This window comes from Pelecanus crispus, chromosome 1, assembly GCF_030463565.1.
Source record: "Pelecanus crispus isolate bPelCri1 chromosome 1, bPelCri1.pri, whole genome shotgun sequence".
In the NCBI taxonomy this organism is placed as follows: Eukaryota; Metazoa; Chordata; class Aves; order Pelecaniformes; family Pelecanidae; genus Pelecanus; species Pelecanus crispus.
In genome coordinates this window covers 92,506,274-92,528,392 of record NC_134643.1, presented here as the reverse complement: position 1 = coordinate 92,528,392, position 22,119 = coordinate 92,506,274, and the positions used below count along the sequence as shown (strand labels likewise).

The 22,119-nt window shown below is 44.6% G+C and overlaps 1 protein-coding gene across 2 annotated transcripts in view; it reads left to right on the top strand.

Moving 5' to 3' along the window:
• The window catches only part of CASR (calcium sensing receptor), a 41,122-nt gene extending 19,422 nt beyond the window's left edge, over nt 1–21,700 (top strand). The window contains exons 4-7 of one of the 2 annotated variants that reach the window (XM_075722786.1): nt 13,952–14,182; nt 14,813–14,834; nt 17,240–17,371; nt 20,253–21,700. In XM_075722786.1, coding sequence (XP_075578901.1) covers nt 13,952–14,182; nt 14,813–14,834; nt 17,240–17,371; nt 20,253–21,700 — 1,833 coding nt within the window. The remainder of the gene's footprint in view (nt 1–13,951; nt 14,183–14,812; nt 14,835–17,239; nt 17,372–20,252) is intronic. The other variant, XM_075722796.1, reaches the window with a different exon arrangement.
• Nucleotides 21,701–22,119: the final 419 nt, after the last annotated feature.

Genomic DNA, 22,119 nt, shown 5'->3' with positions numbered 1-22,119 from the left:
GGATGGTGACTCCACCACCTCTCTGGGCAGCTTGTTCCAATGCTTAACCACTCTTTACATGTAGAAATTTTTCCTAATATCCAACCTAAACTTCCCCTGATGCAACTTGAGGCCATTTCCTCTCATCCTATCGCTTGTTACTTGGGAGAAGAGACCAACACCCACCTCACTGCAACCTCCTTTCAGGCAGTTGTAGAGAGCGATAAGGTCTCCCCTCAGCCTCCTCTTCTCCAGCCTAAACAATCCCAGTTCCATCAGCCGCTCCTCATAAGACTTGCTCTCTAGACCCTTCACCAGCTTCGTTGCCCTTCTCTGAACACGCTCCAGCACCTCAATGTCTTTCTTGTGTTAAGGGGCCCAAAACTGGACACAGTATTTGAGGTGTGGCCTCACGAGTGCTGAGTACAAGGGGACGATAACTGCCCTGCTCCTGCTGGCCACACTATTCCTGATACAAGCCAGGATGCTGTTGGCCTTCTTGGCCACCTGGGCACACTGCTGGCTCATGTTCAGCTGGCTGTCTACCAACACCCCCAGGTCCTTTTCGGCCAGGCAGCTTTCCAGCCACTCTTCCCCAAGCCTGTAGTGTTGCATGGGGTTGTTGTGACCCAAGTGTAGGACCCGGCACTTGGCCTTGTTAAACCTCATACAGTTGGCCTTGGCCCATCGATCCAGCCTGTCCAGATCCCTCTGCAGGGCCATCCTACCCCTCACCCGGATCATTGATAAAGATATTAAACAAGACTGGCCCCGAAACTGAGCCCTGGGGAACACCACTTGTGACATATACAGACTTGTTCTCTGGGTAGAGACAGCATTAAACACCTGCAGAAAAGACATTTCAATCAGATTTTGATTATACTGGACATTATATGTGAATTATGCTGCTCGAAAACGCTGAGCTTATAGGATAAACATTGGCTGTATTATTCACATTAATAATTGGACAATTCATTATATATTATTTAGTATTAAATTTAGACTTAAATTAATAAAAAGAGCCCTATCTTAGGCTTTTACATACTTCACCATAACAGTTATTGTGCAGTATGATGACATCCCAAGAGCATTAAAACGTCATTTACTCAGTCAGGACTTCTGCCAATAGATTCTTCACTGTTAGTACGCACAGCACCCTGGGCCATTGTACCCAATGGATTTATTCATATTATATTTGTTACAAGTGAAAAACAAAGCAACTATGGCATCAAGTCTAGACTAGGTGACCATGATGGTTCTTTCATACATGGCTCTAGGTAAAGACAGCAGCATAAAGAGTACAGTACAAAATACCATCTAACAGCACTGACAATTAGCTCTCACTGTACCTGTACCATTGCCTCTGTATGTCCAGAGACCATCTCTCTCCACAAAACCTTAATAGGAACCTAAAGAATGTTCAGTGGAGTCACTTTCCAAAGGAGCATGCAGTTTGAAAGCCTCTGTATAATAAATTATGTAAATGTACGCCACATTCAGGAAAGTAATCTGGATCCATGTAAGGGATGCTTCACATTGGATGCAAAGCCTAGGTATTTTACTTTTGAGGGTCTGTGTTTGCCAGTCAAACTTGTATTTAGCAAGATTTATTTTCCCCAAAGACTAGCAAACCTTTTTTTTATTACTATGATCCATGGCAGGTCACATCTCTTGTCACAGATCATGTCTTATTTCTAGTTAGGATTTAACTGACCTTTAGTTTCATTGGTCCTTACTTGGCCTTGCTCTATTAGATTTAAAAGTCCAGATGAAGTACTCATCATTTTTCTCAATATGGTATTTATGTACATTGATCAAATTATTCCTCGGTCTTATCTTGATAATTTAAACAGTGGGTTTTAGTCATCTGATTTGTTTTCTGTTTCATTTCTGTATCTTGTCCATTTATCCATCTTTCTTTTTGGTATATATTCAGTATTGCTCTAACAGCCTCAGCACAGACAGACAGTGAAAAAAACCCCATATTCACATACTCTTTTACCTCCCCATTTACTTGTGCACAAGTTACATTAACTGCCCTTGCCACAGCATGCAATGGAAAGGTTGCATTAAGTTGCCAGTAATATTTTGCAGGATGTGGTACCCTTTCTGTGCCTGTGGCTGGAATTTGTTATGCCTTGACAAGTCTGAACTTCACTGTATTAAACACAGATATGAGAGCACTATCTGGGGGAATGCTTTGTCTTGATTATTATTTACCATTACGTTAATCCATGCATTTTCTGCAAATTTTCCCAGCAGCACTGTTGTATTTGCTGCCAAAGTACTGATGGTAACAGTGAGCTGTTTACTGAGACTGGAGGAATTCCCCATGAACTAATGATCTCTTTCTGTTGATGTCTGTTTTTACAAATCTGTTGGGCAATTCTTGATCCATGAATGGATGCTTAACATTTAATGTAAAGCTCAGATATTTCACTTCTAAAGGAGTATGTTTGTCAACCAAACTTGGATTTAACAAGATCTGTATTCCTCAAAGCCTTATTGGCTGGCAGCAATTATATTTCTGTCCTATAATTTTGTCTTAATTGATCCTTGACCCAAACCTCTTGTTTTTGCATTGGTTTTCCTGGGACTGATGTCAGGCTAACCAGCCTTTCGTTACAGAGGACATCCCCCTGCCTTTTACGATATTGTCTTTGCTTGGCAGCTGTTGCAGCCCATCAGAGGCTGACTCTGGAGCGGCCCACTGAGCAGAAATACAAGCCTTTGTAAGAGGGGTTAGCTCCGATTCATGCCCTGCACAGACTGACACATAGAGAAACTTCAGGCACGCTGTTGGGAGTGCATTACATGTGCATGTGTACCAAAAAGGTGGATTGGGATTGCTGTGGAATAATATTAGAGAGCATATTTACTTTGTCATTCAAAGCCAGTGGCATTTTTATGCATATATCATAAACCGACTGAATTAGCGCTCTTTTTATTGCTTTGGAGTGCTGTGATGAACTGTCTGGTTCTGTCAGCCTTTTAGATCCAATTTAAATTGCTCGGGCTGTTCTCTAATCTCTTTTTAAGGACCTTCTACCTTCATTAATGTCACATTACGGCTCCAAAACAAGTGCCCTTGGGATAAGAATGTCCAGGGGTTTTTTCCAATAGCAAGGGCAATAACATATCATTCATTTAGCTTTCCTGCTCCTCCTTAGCTGTCTCTTTAGCTTTCCATCCTCTTTAGCTGTCTCTTACAGCCTTATGTCATGAGGGTCTGGCATACATGACACCTTTCAATTTTAGTATGTACAAGAAATTTCTTAATATGTTGCCTGGTGATTTTTCCTCTTTGTTCTCCAGGTTTGTCTATGTTCTACTTTCCGTTAATATAATACTTGTGTTTTGCAGCCTTGTTTGAATGGTCTGTGTTGGATTAGTGCTTTTAGAGCACACCATAATAAATAACTGCTGTTTGAGCGTTATTTGCATGATGAGGATAGCAACATATCATTACCCCTTAATTTACGAGCTTTTATTTTAATGAACATAGCCAAAAATTCTGAACTGATAATGGGTTTATCATGCATGCAGATCAGGTACTGTCATTCACTCCTTTCCTCTAGCTTATCATGGATTTTCTCCATTCTGTTGGGTACAGAGACCTCCGACATCACTGGCCTACGCTTGTACATCACTGGGGCAGAGACTAGTCAGAAGGCTGGTTGATTTTTTGTAGTATTATATTCCACGTCTAGGGATTCTCCACAGACATTATTTTTCATTTCGCTACAATGATTTTTGTCCTGATTACTAGGAACTGCATTAATGTTCGCAGTATTTGAAAGGACGGGAGAGATGCTGTCACTCCAGCCATTCTTCTCCAGAAGAAATCTACTGCAGTCAGTAGATCAGATTAATTCTGTTTGGGATGGCACTGAACTGGGACCGAGGCCACTCCAGATGCCTTAAGTCCTGAAGTTACTTGTAGGAAGGATTCTTTTGGGCTCCAGGGAACTAGTAGTACAATATCATGCTTTGGGCCATACAAATGTATTAGGGTACCATCATACAGCTGGATCTTAATTTAAAACAGAAAAAGGAGAAAATGTTAGAGGAAAAAACTCTTTTGTCATCTCTCTTCTCCCCTGGAGTTAGTCAAACTCACTAATTACAGTTAATTGAAACAACACTGTCCAAACAAGCATTTTGACAGACTCAAAATTAAGTGTTTCCCCTTTTTCCCATTAAAAAAGTAATTACAATTAAAAATGGAACTGTGACTTGAAGGTCACGTTTTTAAGTTTGACTGTAAAAGACATATTTGCACTGAATTTCAGTTGACTGGATTTCACATGATGTTTTCCTATGGAAATCTTTGGTTTCTGAAAATCCTACAATTGAAATGTATGCCGAGGATGTTCCCACTCTGTTTATTTCCTCATGTATCTTGTGGATCCAGTCAATGCCAAGCACATGAAAACTTTCTTGCTATATTTTCCAGTCATGTCACACTTAGCAAAATTATTATCCTTTATCATAGCATGCTTAAGCAATGTGCTGTTAGCTATCAGCTTTGCATTAAGCAGTACAAGCTCAGGACTTGCATTTTATAGACAAGTGCACTTAGAACACCAGGTGTGCCCATGGCCAGCATGAGTTTTGGAGGACCTTCAGGAAACAAAATACCCTGGTCCTATCCTTACTGTGTCCTGTGGCCTCCTAACTGATAGTTAAATCAGTCTGGAAAACCAGCCATGTGATGCCAAAATACTGTAAGATCTTTTCTTGATTCCTTTGGGAACCTCTGTGGCTCAGCAGACAGGTCTTTCTGAAGCGTTTTAGACCTGGTTTTGTAATGGTATTCAGACATCTGCAAACACTAGTAAATACCTAATGGGATTTTCTGAAGTATCTCAGTTAGACCTGACTTGTGCAGCCTCTCTTGTGAAATCCACTAGACTTGTGTTTTTGAGTTCTTTCTGGATGTCCTTGTAAACACAGCACTGTAGTAAATCTGACCATAAATCAGATTAGTCCTGTTTTATATCAAGTCCTATTTTGAAATGCGTGCCTTTGATATTTTTGGTTTAAGTGACTTGCTTCTACTGTTGTAGCAGCTATTAATTTGTTACTTCTGTCACCTTTCACTGTCAAGGAAGCATCAAAGCTGCTGCAGTTTTGAATCAGCAAAGCAGTGTCCCTTGGTTGCTGGCTAGAAAACCACATAAGCTAACCCATCAAAGCCCAGTTACAGGCAGTCCAACTGGTCCGTGTCGTAGGAAACTCTAGGCTTCATTGGTTTCCGAGCAGAGTGCTCACAGCACAGTGTGAGACAAAGGAAGCACCAGGCACCTTCCACTGAGCAGCAAGTGAGGTATTTTTCCAACAGTCCATCTGAATTCCTCCCTCTCCCAATTTCTGCAAGTTTCTATTGGAGGGCCTGCTTCTCTCTCACAAAGAAAAAACAAAATATATGCATGGGTGCCCATGTCAGCACTGCTGCTGCCCCTCCTTGAGCAGAGGGCATTGGTCAATGGAAGAGGGGGAGAGATCAATCTCTCAGCTGCCTAGGGATATCCATGATGGAAGCAGAACAAAACCAAACCAATTATCAGTTAAAATACGCCAATCAGCATATCTTGTCATGGCAGCTTGATGTCCTGTAATTCTCTGGAGACCTAAATAAAGTCAGTTGGCTTTGCAGGGGTCTCTGCTTCTGTCAGGATATATCACCTCTTTCCCACAAATCATTACGTGCGTCATAAACAGTTAAATAATCCCGCACTTTCATTTCTCTTCAAATGGAAGTCAGACTGGCTGTCTAAGAGCTATCATCACCACCTCTGCACCTCTCTAATCTTCCTTTAATTTTATTCTTCTTTTCTGACCAAGTGACTAGAACTAACTGCATTTTCCAGGGGAAACTGTACTATTGATGTATATATATTGGCACCATATTTTCAGTGTCATTTTCTTTCTTAATTTTATATTCTAATATTTTGTTTGCTCTTTCAACTGCATAACACACAGAGTGTTTTTACTGAGCTGCCTACAATAATGAACGGATCTTTGTCTTGAGTGGTTAGTTAATCTAGTTTCCAGTAAAGATTATGAATAGCTTAAATTATTACTTCTAACATATAGCACATTGTATCTGTCATACACATTTAGTCTTCAGTCGTGCTGTCCATTGATCTACCTAGCTTTACAAGGATGTCATTCAGTTCTTATCAAAGCATAATGACTTTGAATGTTCTTGAGTTATTCTCAGCCTTTGTACAGCTATTCTTGAGTCTTGAACTGAACTCTTTCTTTCACCCTGTTTTTCAAGTCACTGGCAGATCTAGCATTTCACCAGAGCTGGTATGTCCACCCCATCTTGCCAGAATTCCTTTGCAGTATTGTCAATGAATCTCTGGCTGACTATCAATGTTCTCTCTCTTCAACTCTTTGAGACCAGCCCTTCTTCCAGAGTTTATCTCCCTTTGTGCATCTGCACTGTTACCAACCTGACAGTTTCAGTCCTGGAGTACTGCCCAGTCCTTGTACAGTAGGTGATGACTAGTCTTCATTATTTTAGCATGAAGTGCCCAGTATCCCAGCTACAGACCATGCACTCCTTGTTCATGGGGCTGGGCACGTGTAACAGAAAGACATCCCATTTTTTTGGTGAGGTGTTTACAGTGAGAATCCCAGCTCTGTTCCTGGGTCCCTTTGAACTTCTCTACCTGGGTTACCCTTACAGTGGTAAACAGTATTAACAGTCACTTCTTCAGAGCAGAAAAACTAATAGAAACCAGGCACTTTAGGTGGAATGTTGCAGGTGGTGCACAGTAATGACTTGCATCCTCCATTGCCTGAAGAAATCTGTTATCTTCTGAATGGCCTTTGGAAAAAGGTGAGATTAACAGTATTGGCATATCCTGGCATCTTGCTTTTAAAAAAACCATCAGCACTACATGTTGTCCCCGTCGGTGCACAATGGGCAGCAGGGGAGGAGGGGAGATTATAGCAGGGGAAGGACAGTTCAGCTCCTGCCAGCAAGAATAATACTTTGAGCAGAAGAGCTGGGTGCAATTCATCTTCCCCTGCCTCAGGCTTCTGGAAAGAGGTATTACTGACTCAAGGGGCTAGGGCCAGCACCTTCCTGCCTGCCGGGTCCTTTGTGTCAGAACTGGTCGATATTGTGATGACAGCACTGCCTTTGGGGGAGCCTAAGAGTTGGCCCTACATAAAAAACAGGCAGAACAAGATAATCCAAGTAGAGAATGCAGGAGGAATTAAACATTGGTATAGACAGTAAAAATTAGAGCTTTGCTAGCATGTAAATAAAGATCAACATATAGATAGATGGAAACGAAAGGAAGAAAGAAAAAAAAACCTATTACTTCAGAGAACATTTCTTTTAAATTATTTTACAAGTGGCTCTTTCAGAACTGGCATGGGCATATTTCCTCCTGATACTTGACCACTGGCAGAAACCAAATCCTGTATGCCATGACCACTGGGCTAATGTGATAGCTGAGCTCTCAAGTTCTTACACCTATTACAGCATTATGAAAGTACCTTCTCTGGAAGGAATCTGAAACAAGAGGGGAGAATGGGCCCTCAGATACTCAGAATGAAAGGAAGGACTTGCCATCTTCAGTACAGTTGCCAGCTTTTCATCTTCACATTGAGCCATGAAGTGGAATTTTTCACTGCTCTCAGTATGGGCACCCTACCAAAGCAAAGAAAAAAACATTTGGTAGCCATCAGTCCAGAACTGGTTTACAGGCCTGGATATAGCTAGGTAGACAGAAATTAAAACTTAGTGTGGGAAAATTTATATTAACTATCAAGACAGGATTCCTTGCAACTGCGTGTTAAGAGGTGGAATCGTTTGTCTTTTATGGGGACAGACACATATGCCCAGGTTCACTTCACTTGCAGGACCATTTGACCTGATGAGGAAACATGTTAGAAAGACACTGCAGAAGGAAGCCAAGGATATTAAACCCTTGCTTGTATATGGAGAGTGGTTAAGGACTTGTCACAGTTGAGACAGAGTAAACAACAACCCATAGTAGATCTGGGTACTGACATTTATTTAAGAACTAACAAGACTAGAGCTTTTAACCTGTTTAGTATCTTGCTCACTTTCCCCACTTCTGTTTAGCCCAGCTGCAGTCCAAATGTACAATCAGTACGTACTGCTTGCAGCTAGCAGGTAGCAGGCTTGTGCTCGAAAGTACAAAAGTTCAGTTCTGGACATTCACACACACACAGGAGATTATCTGCAGCCTGACAGCTTTTACAATGTAAGTGGGGTTTTATGCCTACCACCAGCCCTAATACTAGTGACACAAAGTAAATGTCTACTCCAGATCAAGAAAAGGTGAAGAAAGGCTAAGGAAGTTGGCAAGGCAAAACAAAGGTATTAAGTGGTGTTTATTAAAAGCGAGACAGCATCCTTCAAATAGCTGAGTTATGTCCAGTGAATAAAATTGAAAGGATCATAAACTCTGGCAGGTTAAATGTAAAAATAAAATAAGGCAGGCCAAAAACCACAAAGAAGAACAGGCTGTAAATGGGGTAAAAGCACATAAATGCTTTTTTAAACAGTTCAGCAGTAGGATTGTCTGTTGAGCCATAGATTATCACTGCAAAAGACAAGATAAGGCCACAGCAGAAGTGTGCTCTTTATGGACAAACTTGAGACGGTTCCTGAGTTTATTTATTTACAGGGGACTTGTAGAGGATCTGTCTGATATTGAAGTGACTGTAGAAGAAGCTATGGGACACAAGAGAAAGATGAACCTAAATACTTTGGTGTGAGTGAATGATGTTCACCCAAGAGCTCTGCCAGAGCTCACAGATGAAGTAGCTGAAGTGCAGGCTATGGTGACCAACCCCTCGCTTAAAACAGTCTTGGGCCCTGAGGCCTAGAAAGTTGACAGATGTGACATCAATTTTTTAAAAGAGTTCTGGAGGAGATCCAAGGAACTAGCGAAGCCTGACTGAGCCCATTATTAGAAACTGTAGTTAAAAATAAAAAAGAAGGAAAAATAGAACATACTGAGGAGGAGTCACTGTGACTTTTGTAAAGAGAAGCCCTACCTCACAAACCTCCTGAAGTTCTTTGAAAGCATCAGGATGTGTGTGGATAAGGGAGATCCTCTTCATAGGGTATGCTCAGGCTTCTAAAAGGCTTTTGGTTAGTGTGTCACTAAATTCAGTCCTTGCATGGATAAACGGTTGAAAGATAGTCAGCAGAGGATATAAATAAATGGTCAGTTCTGACTAATCACAAATGAGATCTTCAAGCTTGAACAGGTCCTTGGGTGGTTCTGTCTGAGTAGCAGTCAAAGAAGCAAACACTGTTAGGAATAGTCACACTGGAAAGGGGACAGAAGAAAACAGTGTCCTCGGGCCACTTTATTAACCCTTGGTTCATTTCACTTCAAAATCATGTGCCGGTTTCGGAATGGATGAAGCAGACTGGGAAAGTTTGGAGAAGGGTCAGTGGGACAGCTTCTGTACAAGAAGCAGCAAAGTTGCGTAGGGCTCATCAGCCTGGGGAAGAGGTGGTTGAAGAGAGATCTGACAAAGGTTTGTAAAATCCTGAGAGGCATGGAAAAGGTGACTAGCAAATGACAGTTCTTTGCCTCTTCCAACATAAGCACAAAGGGTATCAAAAGAGATTAGAAGCTGCTCTGTTCTGACAGGCTAGTAGGGGTGCTTTTCTCATAGAATGTAGATCTCCTTGCTGTAGGAGGCTGTGGATGTGAAAAGTCTGCACAGGTGCAGAACACAAATGTGCAACATCATGGAAAAAAAAATCCACTGTGGATTATCAAGTACAAAGACCTCTGGCCCAGGAAGTCACGGAGCTGCAAAATGTGTGAGAGTATTCTGGGGAAGTATCACGTCCCCTTCTACTCTTGTGTAGGCATTTGCTGTTGACCACTGTTGGAAACAGGTCCCGGGGAGAAGGACTGCTGGTCTGACCTAATAGAACTGTATTTATGTTACGGTTTTATAATCCTTCCATAAAAGTGGAAACCACACGACCCAGAATATCTAGCCTAGATAAAGCATGGAATGCTACATGGCTGGGAATTGCCTTACTGGGAATAACAGGAGGGTGAACTACAGGGCAGCTTGCAAGTCCTTTCTGATAATAGGTGTTTTAATTAAAAGGCATTGCAATTCAACATGGAGCCTGTGACAGAGGGGAAAAAAAAAGAAGGAAAAAGTATGGAAAGAAATATCTTAAGACAGCAGCTTGCACAATGCTCTCCCTTCAGGCTTCCACCAGCTGCTGACGGTATATTCAAGCCATGAGGTCAACACTTCTTTTGTAAACTCTTGGTTCCAGGATATAATACATGCACCCCTGACATGTGCTCTTGCCCTCGCTGAAGCAGGGTCATTTAAGTCTTTGTGGATTGAGTCCTGGGTATTTATGTTTCTATCTTTAGTTACAAAACACAGTGACACATTTTTAACTGTAAAGCCTTTCGCTAATCATTGATAGACTGGTGCCTATAAAAGAGTGCTGTAGTTATTCAGAGTCTACAACTTCATCTTTTAAAGTTTAGTGCTTATATATTTCTTGGCTGTTTAAACCATATTTTCATCCTGTAGAGAGCAGAACTTGTGTGATATACAGATACCATCCTGGGATTTTCTTACCAGCTGAAACAGGAACATGTCCTAGCACTTGTTTAGTTACCATTTCACAAGCTGCCCCTCAGAAATTTAGACTTGAAGACAAGCTTTGGTATTTGCTGGAAAGAGAAAACAGGTTTTGTTACTCCTGTTGTTCCTGTTGCCCCTCCATTTCGGATTTTAAATAGAGCATGTGTCTTTCCTGCATGAACTGATACACCTGGGCTCTCCTGCTCCCCAGCTATGGCTGCATAGCGGAAGCTGCTATTCTGTGCCTGGGGAAAGACAACATTAAGTGCAGATCAGTACTTTTACATGAATATTTACCCACCAGATAGAGATATCAGCTCATACATTAAATGGTTTATAACCTCAGTCCTCGGGTGTAGTGTGTATGTGACCAAAGGAAACATGCTGCTAAGCTAATCCTACAAAAACCCACCAGTAGCCAGGGGTATATATTACTTTCTAAGAAGCCTAATGTCAGCAGGTAAGGTGGAGGAATAGACTAAATGAGATGAATGTTGTGAAATTGAACAAAAATTTGCATCCAGGGAATTTGGAAGTTTCTCCACCGTTCATCTTGCTGACCATAAGACCAGCCAGCCTCCTGCTCCTGCAGCTGGCCTGGAGAGGCAGGACTTGAACTGAAGAATCTTCATTGGCTCTTGCAAGATTGTCTCCTACTATGTTGTCATGGTTTAGCCCCAGCCAGCAACTAAGCACCACGCAGCCACTCGCTCACTCCCCCTACCCTGATGGGATGGGGGAGAGGATCGGAGGAGTAAGAGTGAGAAACACTCCTGGGTTGAGATAAGAACACTTTCATAATTGAAATAAAGTAAAATAGTAATGATAATAATAACAATACAATAATGATAATAATAATAATAATATACAAAGCAAGTGATGCACAATGCAATTGCTCACCACCCACCAAACAATACCCAGACAGTTCCCGAGCAGCAATCGCTGCTCCCCAGCCAACCCCACCCTGTTTATATACTGAGCATGACATCATATGGTATGGAATAGCCCTTTGGTCAGTTTGGATCAACTATTCTGGCTGTGCCCCCTCCCAGTTTCTTGTGCACCTGGCAGAGCATGGGAAGCTGAAAAGTCCTTGACTAGCATAAGCAGTACTTAGCAACAACTAAAACATCAGTGTGTTATCAGCATTCTTCTCACACTAAATCAAAAATACAGCACTATGCCTGCTACTAGGAAGAAAATTAACTTTATCCCAGCCAAAACCAGGACATGTGTGTAGTAACTGTAATCAAAAGAAGTGCAAGGTCTGCACCTCCTGCCTATACAGGTGAAAGTCAACCCAGCAGTGATACCCAGTCAGGATATCCTAGTGTCGGTCAGCAGGATGCTGCAGTGCTGTACAAGAGCACGATATTGAGTTGGAGTGAGGAGAAATGTGACATTCAGCTCAACATAACGACTCAAATCTGATCTGGACATCAAAGCTGCAGGTGTCACCCTGTGGTAGGTGCTAGAGCCTGCAGAGGAATGCAGGTTCCCTGTGTGGGACCTGCACTGCTGACAGACAAGGTTCCTGCTAACACATCCAAGATTGCAGCCCCACTGCAGGTGAGGCCAAAGTGAGTTGATGCAGTACAGACATCACTGTGGATCTGCAGACTCCGCGTCACCCGTTCTGACCTCAGAGCTGCTTCTGCTCTGTTCTCACTGTTCCCTGATGGAGCTGGGCAAGTAGCATCTTCCTGGGTACCCCTCAGGGATGAGGGGGAGGAGAGGGGAGCAGTCGCCTCTTTTCTTCCCTCTCCTCCCTCTTACAGAGGAGGGCCAGCGGAAATGAGAAAGACAGGAAAACATCTTGCCTTTGCCATCTCAGCCATTATTCAAAGACTGAATACTGTGGCAATATTTTTATGTACTTCCATCAACATTACACGAAGCTGAAAAGGTATTGCCAGCCATGTCCTGTGTAGTACTACTATGATTTTTCCAGACTCTCTCAGGCTGGCATTGATATAGGCAGTAAGAAGAGGGTATCTTTGTAGCTCTGGGGATTTTTAGCTTGAGATAGGAGGATCCCAAAGGGAAACAGAAAAATGAGACAATTCAGCAAAACTGACAGGAATTAATGAAGTGATTCTTTTCCCCTGTCCCTGTGTTTCCAGGTGAAAAGGCTTCATCAAAACAGTATTGTCTGTTCTGTGTCTATGGGGTGAGGAGAGCTCTGCCTGCCCAGACAAATTGATTTCATTTTGATTTTTCTCATATTTTGCCATCCAGAATTGATGCTTGGGCACTCAGCAGTGAGAGAGAGAGGACTGGGCTTACAAGCTGTCACAGGCGCTAGAACCACAGCAGTGATGACGCCACAGTGGTCTAGGGACAGCTGACAGCCAGGTGCCCTCAGCATCACCTCAGCTTTCTGTAGATGAGGTCTACAGAGAAACTCACTAAGAACATCCATTAAACAAGGGGAAAAAAAGTCTGATAAGTGCATAAACCAGCAACTAACTTTTGAAGAAAAACATCATGTTGATGAATGATATCACAGTTGCCAGGATCGTCATTCTTTCATGCTGCAGTTTCTTTGGTCTACCTGTCAGGCTATCTAGATTGTGAATTTTGCAACCACAGTTGTTCTGGGATTAACTGCTCTTGTCTGCAGCATAAGACGGTTTAAGGCATGAGGTGAAAATAACGGGAGTCAAGACATGGGGACAGGCAGAATGTGATTGCTTGAAACTATGCAACCAGGAGACAGGAGCCAAAAAAACCTGTGGTATACATTCTCCAGGCCTGCCATGTGGTGAACGAGCTTGATTTCTTGTTTTTTATCAAAGTGCGTTGGGCTTGGGGTTTTTCAATCAAAAGTCAAGTTTGCATTGTTTCTCCAGCATTCCCATTTCTGAGTGATTGATCATTCAGAGACGAGAGATGCCATCTGAGAGCATTTATGCAGAGTGGTTGCAAGAGCAGGGTAAGAGGGATGCATGGGTGACTGAAACAGTTCAGTGGCTCCTGCCACTTCTCTGCCCCTGAAGGAGAGCTGTGGGCTTGCAGGGATGGCTGGAAGGGTCTGAAGAGGAATGCTAAAAGGCTGATGGGGTAGCAACTGGTAAGCAAAGTGTTACAGATGAGTGCCATCCACCCCTGAGGGCCATGATACCTTGTGCTGTCTACGAGGTTTGTACAGGGCTCTGTGTGTGCGTGTGATGTCTATGAGAGAAAGCCTGCTACTGCTGTGATTAAGTGATTTTCAAGAGCTTAAGGACTGTAGTAAAGTGATTATTTCCAGTTCTGTCCCCATAGCAGGTGTGTGCTGTGGTAGGGTTGTGACACGCAGGCATTCATGGTGTCTCTCTCTCTCTCTCTCTAGGTTCTCAAGCATCTGCGTCACTTAAATTTCACCAATAACATGGGGGAGCAAGTGGATTTTGATGAGTTTGGGGACCTGGTAGGGAATTACTCAATAATCAATTGGCATCTCTCTCCGGAGGATGGCTCAGTTGTCTTTGAAGAGGTTGGGCACTACAACGTTTATGCCAAGAAAGGGGAAAGGCTCTTTATCAATGAAAACAAGATCCTGTGGAGTGGATTCTCTAAGGAGGTAAGCGCTTAAATGCTCACAGTAACATTTCCCAAGTTTCCACAAGCTGAAATTTGAACTCACCCTGCACTCTCCTGTATTGTGGCTCCATGTCTCATTAAAAGACCCATTAATCTTATGGTATACATGGTCTCTGCCCTAGTCTTTCACACCCTCATTACACACTTCTGGGAACAATGGGCAGCCGCTTCTCCTCTCCTATACATTTGATGAGCCTGCGTATTAATGGTTTAAATAATGCCTTTTTTCTGGCCCAAGTAGTTAGCTTGGAATTTTGTAATGCTGTTTCCACAAGGATGAGAAATTCATTGCCCAAGTCTGGTTGTTGACTAAGTCGAGTTTTCCTGAGCTCAGTAGTTTAATTGTTGAAAACAGCCATCTCTTCCACTCCCAATACCTCTGTATCAAGAAGCATATCTTCCTGCTCCTAGTTAAATTCACAGCTGTTTCTGTTGGCTTTACCCTCCAAGTTCCACACACCCTTGCCTTGCAAACCAAACAGAACACACCCTGTCAATCTGCCCAGGTTAACTTGGACATGGTGCTCAAACAGTGGGACACACCAGTACCTGCTGCCTTTTTTTAATCTACCAGAAGGTGCTTGTTCAGTCTCAAAAGTATGTGATGTAGCCATTGACTTTAGTCAGGCCTAAGTCCTGCTCCACTTACTCGCAGATGTTAGATCTTTTCAGCATAACTGTATCATCACTGGCACCCAGGGCTGTCTGCCCCACGTGATGGGAACGTGGTGCAGGGATCTCTGGACAAGAGCCAGGTGAGCTGCTGTCGTAGCCAGCAGCAGCCCACTCCAGCCTAGACAGAAACCCCGGCTTCCGGAGGGGATACTGAGCAGGCATCTGGCTTGTGGCCTGGGAGGTGACACAGGGAGCATGAACTTAGAAATGTCACTGCCAGGCCCCGCTGCAATGTTTAGACATGTTAAATCAGCACCTGGTTAATGAACAAGGCAATTCACTTCCTGGTGATTATTCATGTTCACTGACTGATCAGGTCACTGCTTCTGCAGTAGCTACGCTTGCCTAATACATTTACACCATCAGTTAAACCTTACCTTTACTCCAGATTCCTCAGCTTTACTTATGGTTTAAATCCAGAGGTCTCTGAAGGAGGCATGGGTCAGGCAGAGCATGCTGCTGCAGAAATACTGAGCTCAGGCTTTTCTAAGCCCAGCTGGAGACTCTGAGCCCAAACTACAAATGGAATTAAAAAACCCTGATACTCTAACCCCTTCTCCTGATCGTTGCAAATGCCACTGGCACCTTTTCCAACAGTTAGGATTTTACTGGTTTTTATTTAAACTGAGTAATTGTGTTCTCTTGGGCTACATTCCTCCAACAGTGCAATATTTATCTTCCTCCTCTGTCCTAAACTATTACAAATGCAACTGGGTGTTGCTGAGTGTCATGCCAGGGCATGTAAATTGTGTGCCATTGGAGGGGTTTGTGATCTCTATGCCTGTTGCAGCTTTTTTCCCAGTTTGTAGAGTTTTAATTCCTTCTAGATAAAAGGTTCTGCTCAAAGAAAGTAGCCAGTACTTCACTCACTGAAGCCTTCTGTGTCTCCGTCATGCTCAAAAAAGATTAAATGTCGTTAATTTCAACACAGGAACTTCAGCATTGGTCAGACTTACAAAAGAACAAGTTAAAGAGTAGGTGAGATAGATTTGTTTTGGCAGAACTTGATGAAATTCCCCACAGAAGACTTAAGAAGGCAGGCAAAGCAATCTCAAAAGTACTAGCAATTCATCTGTGAGAAACGTGGAGGATGGGTGATGTCTCAAAGGATTAGAGGAGGGTAATCATAATACCTGTTTTTAAAAGCAGATATAGGAGCCAAGGGAACTACACACAATTGAGCTGAGCTGCAGTAACCTGAAAGACTTGTTAAAAAAATTATTCAACAGTTTATAAACACTTAGAGGATAATAAACTGATAAGAAAAAGCCAACATGGATTTGTCAAGATGAAATCATACCAAACCAATTTAATTTTCCTCCTTGGAAGCTCAATCAGCTTAGTAGATAATGGGGAAGCCGTGCATGACTTCAGTCAGGCCTTTGATTCAGCCCTGTTTAAAATCATCAGTGGCAGTATAGGGAAAGACAGTCTAGACTGATGAAAAAAAGGCCCAGACTTCCACTTATTGTGCTGAACTCCCTGTTGTCAGTGTCCATTAAGCATGTGGTGAGCATGCCCGTGCGACCACTCGCTGCCAGGATATGACCATGTCCGGGTGGGCTCACGCACAGCATAAATGCACAGCCAGCAGGTGACACAGCTCGTCATTTGCAACAGCAGAAGTCTGGAAGGCTGAGTAACCTTTCTGATGGAAGTTCAGGAACACCAGCGGTGAGCTGTGGGCTTTACAGGTCCCTTCCATTAATTTAGACATGGAAGACCTAAGGTGTACTTCATGTGAAGGTGTCCTTTTTGGATCTGCATATAGCTGCTGATGTGCATCTTTAGGTGCTCAGTGCTCTAAAAACAGGGCCTTCCTTTCTTTCATATGAACACTCTTGTTTAGTTAATTTACCTTTTATGTTTCTGGGTTGGAGAGGGTCTTCAGGAGAACAGGAGGAAGTGGGCTTCAAGGTACTGTTATAATTCCCATAAATCATTAGCAGTCAATATGCAATATATATGGGATTGGGGATCAGCAGTCATCTCCAAGGCTGACTCAAATTCCTGCCAGTAGAGATTGATTGTCTTTTCTTTTACCCATCTAATGACTTTTCTGGTACATGTGTCATGGGCCACACACAGGTTTGCAGTGCCCACAACACAGTAGAGATTACAGAGATCTGCTGATCCTCCCTACCATCCTTTGATGTGATCCTTCAGACAAATATCACTACAGTGGGTTGGGGAAGGACTATTGTACAAGACATGTCTGTTCTGTGGAAAGAATAAGTGAGCCTCTGAGGCTCTCCATCCAGCGTGCTAATAAAACAATAACACCCTTGGAGTAAGCCCAAGGTCTTGCTGTAGGAAGGCTGTACATGGGGCACTGCCACCATTAACCCTCCTCGGGTTCTTTTCTTGCAGGTGCCTTTCTCTAACTGCAGCAGGGACTGCCTCCCGGGCACCAGGAAGGGCATTATTGAGGGAGAGCCCACCTGCTGCTTCGAGTGCGTGGACTGCCCCGACGGGGAGTACAGTGATGAAACAGGTAATACCCACAGAGTTGCTTTGGGGTTTGCAGAGGCCCGTGCGAGCCCTCTGGGCATCACCTGCAGTTGTGCTGAAGTCGCTTCCCTGCAGTGCTGAGCTGGAGGCTGCTCTGCCACGAGACTTCACAGAAAGTCTGGAGGGGCTTCGGAAAAGCTTGCAGGAGTCCTGTGGTCCTCAGGTCCTGTCTTCTGCTAAGCCTGCTTGTCCCTTCTGCTCTGAGTTAGGAAAATTAAGGCAGAGAACTTGAAAAAGGACTCGCGTATAGGGAGCCTCTCAGGCAGCCACAAGCAAACTCCCTTGCACTGTAGCCATAGCTTTTGTTCCTCCAAAAGCCTGGAGGAAGGAGACACTCCGTACCCTAATCCTAAATTCTCTAGTCACCCGTCTGTTTTTCCTCATGTTGCCAGGGTTTTATTTCATGCTTTATAAAGTCCATTCCATCCCTGACTTCACAAGCAGAGAGGAGTATTTCCCTTTATGGGTCACCAACCACAGCTTCTGTTGAGCACTGGCACTGCAAGAGCCCAGAATCTCTGGGTCCTATCAAACACCCATGGACATCTTTTTTGTTGGCTTCAGTGGGAGCTTGGATCAAGCTGCTCAGGTTCTACAGTGAAGGGAAAAGGTAACCTCAGTTTTAAAGTTGGTTGAAAAATTCTGAATTTCCAACGCCATTAGTGCTCCCTCAGTGTTGGGCAACCCCACAGTAATGAAGGCAAGTAAATCTTTTCAGAACAGCAGTCCCCTCCACACTGCAGAGCACTCAGGACCTCCACACACACTCGCTGGCAGCACTGGTCCCAGCGCATGCTGCAGACCTTGCCCGAGATGAAAACTTCAGTAAGCTGCTTGCAAGACTGAACAAGTGTACTCCTTTGGGAGACTCTAATTTGCATCCTAACAGACAGGAATGATGATGTTTTTAGCATGAACATATAGTACTACAGGATGCTTGGGAGAAGCATTTTCGAAATAAATAGAAGCAAGCCATGCTGGTTATATGGGTCTTTTGGTGTTTTTCACGGGATTTTGGGAGCTGGCACTGGTGTGCTGGTGAAATTTGTAGGGCTGAGGGGGTGACTGCCTTCTGACTCTGCACTTTCCTGCTGCAATTTCACGTGAGAGTAATGCTCAGTATTTCCTGTGCTTGCCAGTTTTATAGGCGTAGAGAGCAGTTTTACAATCAGTCTCATCCAGCTGAGACAGTGATACTGCTGAAGGAGACAATCTGTCGTGTCCTCTCCCAGCTGTTTGCTCCTACCTTTTGTCTGGGAGCAGTGCTGGTGCTCATGCAACCGTAGAGCGAGTTGAATCAGGTCTCTGGTCTTTCTAAAACAAACTCTTGGCAGGTTGACTTTCCAGCTTAGAATGAGAAGCTGCATGACCTATAGTGCTAACACAAAGGAGAGGGCAGGAATGAGCAGCCTTGGGGGAGGAGGGAGATCTGGTTTACTCCCTTCAGTGGCACAGCAAGTCAGCCCCAGACAACAGTGAAAGCACTTCTTTAGGATGCAGTGCTAAATAGCTGCCCCTGTCTCTGGTAGACGTGGTTGAATTCCCTGCTATGTGAAATTAGCTCTGCCTTGCCTGCAGTTTGCAATAGGCTTCCAGGTAAAAGGCAGAAGCTGAATGGATGTAAATGAAATGACATGTGGCGATGGGAGCTTCTGACAGAGCTTTTGCACCTAGTGCAAGTTTTTCACATGAACAGCTTAGGTGAGGCAACCAGTCATTAGGAAACCAGTATCATATCAGGTCACGGACACTCCCTCCAACCACCCCTCCAGAACAAGAGAGCTTGAAATCCTCTGCCCTCGTTAGCTGGGCATTCCTGGCTTCCTCATTGGCATCAAGCTCTGCTCTGGGAGCTACGCTGAGTCTCTCTCCGTGCTCAGGTGCAAAGCTCAGAGGGAGGTTGCTGCTAAAGAGGTTTTCTGAATGTTTGTTCCCCAAACTCACTGCAGCCCATTGCTATCCCACTAGGATCCCACAGGCTGAGGCAGGTTATGACTTCCAACTCACTGCTCTCAACCCCTTTCCACTGCCATCAAGGGAGTCATGACCATCCCCACTGGAGTACAAGACCCATTTGGGTCAAAGAAGAAGAGCAGAAGCAGCAGGTCCTTGCCTCTTGATCATGGCAGCCATTGGAGGCATACGTTGCCATCCCAGTAGGTGCATCTAGTTTCATGTAGAGGAAAGCAATGGAGGCATCACTTTTCCCTTTGCAAGTGTCAGTGGGATGCTTTGCTGGGTGTGGGGAGAGTGATATCGCTAAGACGCATCTTCCCCTGATGTTCCAACATGAAATGAGAGTGTGCTGGGAGTCAAGGGCATTGCCTGCCTTCAGGGAAGAGCAGTTTAAACACTTCTGAGACTCGCCTCTGTGGAATACGAAATAGGCTCTCAAAGCACTTAAGGAGGCTAGCAGATTTTTAATTTTCTCTGTCATAGAGACAGGCAGGATGTTTCAAATTATGATAAAAGTGTGAGAGGTATGAAGACAGGCAGAGGTAGATGGTAAAAATGAAGGAACAAGAAAGAGAGAGGGGCAGAGCCTGTGTAACAGCCAATAGCAATCAAAGTTTGCAAAGTTTTGCCAAGAAATGGATTCCAAAAACACAAGTGGTGGGGCAGGACTTCTTTTAAGCTGGAACTACGCATGCTTTGTGTTTTGCTATATTGCCCATGGGAGGCTGGTTGTTTCAGTGTAAAACACTCTTAGACACCAACATAGGATTCTGGGAATCTGGAGGTACCTGAAGGGAACATCCCATGCATTTAAGGTGAAGGACGGTGCGTAACTGCCATATATGTCATTCCACATTTCGGCCTCTCATTCTGACAAACGTTCCCTCTCCCTTTCACTTCTTTTTCAGATGCAAGTGCCTGTGACAAGTGCCCTGAGGATTACTGGTCCAATGAGAACCACACGTCCTGCATCCCCAAGCAGATAGAGTTTCTGTCCTGGACAGAGCCCTTTGGGATCGCTCTGACTCTCTTTGCTGTGCTGGGAATTTTCCTGACTTCTTTTGTCCTGGGAGTCTTCACCAAATTTCGCAACACGCCCATCGTCAAGGCCACAAACCGGGAACTGTCCTACCTCCTCCTCTTCTCCTTGCTCTGCTGCTTCTCCAGCTCATTGTTCTTCATTGGTGAGCCCCAGAACTGGACTTGCCGTCTGCGGCAGCCAGCGTTCGGCATCAGCTTTGTCCTCTGCATCTCCTGCATCCTGGTGAAAACCAACCGTGTCCTGCTCGTTTTCGAGGCAAAGATCCCCACAAGTCTCCACCGAAAGTGGTGGGGCCTCAACCTCCAGTTCCTCCTGGTCTTCTTGTGCACATTCGTGCAGATTGTCATCTGTGTGATTTGGCTCTACACGGCCCCGCCATCCAGTTACCGAAACCATGAACTGGAGGATGAGATTATCTTCATCACCTGCCACGAAGGCTCCCTGATGGCTCTTGGCTTCCTCATTGGCTACACCTGCCTCCTGGCAGCCATCTGCTTCTTCTTTGCCTTCAAGTCTCGAAAGCTACCTGAGAACTTTAACGAGGCCAAGTTCATCACCTTCAGCATGCTGATCTTCTTCATCGTCTGGATCTCCTTCATCCCTGCTTATGCCAGCACATACGGCAAGTTTGTCTCTGCTGTGGAGGTGATTGCGATACTGGCTGCCAGCTTTGGGCTCCTGGCCTGCATCTTCTTCAACAAAGTCTACATTATCCTCTTCAAGCCCTCCCGCAACACAATCGAGGAGGTGCGCTGCAGCACGGCTGCCCATGCTTTCAAGGTGGCTGCCAGGGCCACGCTGAGACGGAGCAACGTGTCGCGCAAACGCTCCAACAGCCTGGGGGGCTCCACCGGCTCCACCCCTTCCTCCTCCATCAGTAGCAAGAGCAACCATGAAGACCCTTTTCCTCTACCAGCCTCTGCTGAGCGGCAGCGCCAGCAGCAGCGTGGGTGCAAGCAAAAAGTCAGCTTTGGGAGCGGCACGGTCACCCTGTCGCTGAGCTTCGAGGAGCCGCAGAAGAACGCCATGGCCAACAGGAACGCCAAGCGCAGGAACTCCCTGGAGGCCCAGAACAGCGACGACAGCCTGATGCGGCACCGGGCCCTGCTTCCCCTGCAGAACAGCGAGCCCCTCAGCGCTGAGCCTGGCTTCCAGGCAGCTTCCAGCCCGGAGACCAGCTCGCAGGAGTCGGTGGGAGACACCAAAGAAGAGGTACCAAGCCCTGAGGTGGAGCCTTCCCTGCCATCGGCTAACTCCCGAAATTTTATAGGCGCTGGAGGCGGCTCTGTCACAGAGAACACGGTACATTCCTAACAAAAGAAGTTTGTGAAAAGCACACCAGCCCCCAAGAGGAACTTGCTCACCTCTTGCTTCTGAATGGGAAAGACAACAAAGACACACTCCTGTGACACAGCCCCACCACACCTTACTGTTAGTGCCGGCAGGGTAACACACATGCCTCCAGAGGAAGGACTGTGTCTGGGGAGCCTTGGACTGAATTTGTGTTCGCTTTATCGAAACCAGGACATCTCAGAAGGACAAGTGAAGATCGCCTTTGGTGGGGCTTAAGCAGAAGTCTGCATGCTGCCTTGCCTCCATAAGCGTTTCCTGCCAGACTGCAACTCAGCTGACTATGGGAGGCACTAGGCAATTCCACTATACTCTGCTTTTACATTTATGTATAATATTCCTCTTTCCCACTATGTATAATATTCCCTCTTCATGCAGTATAT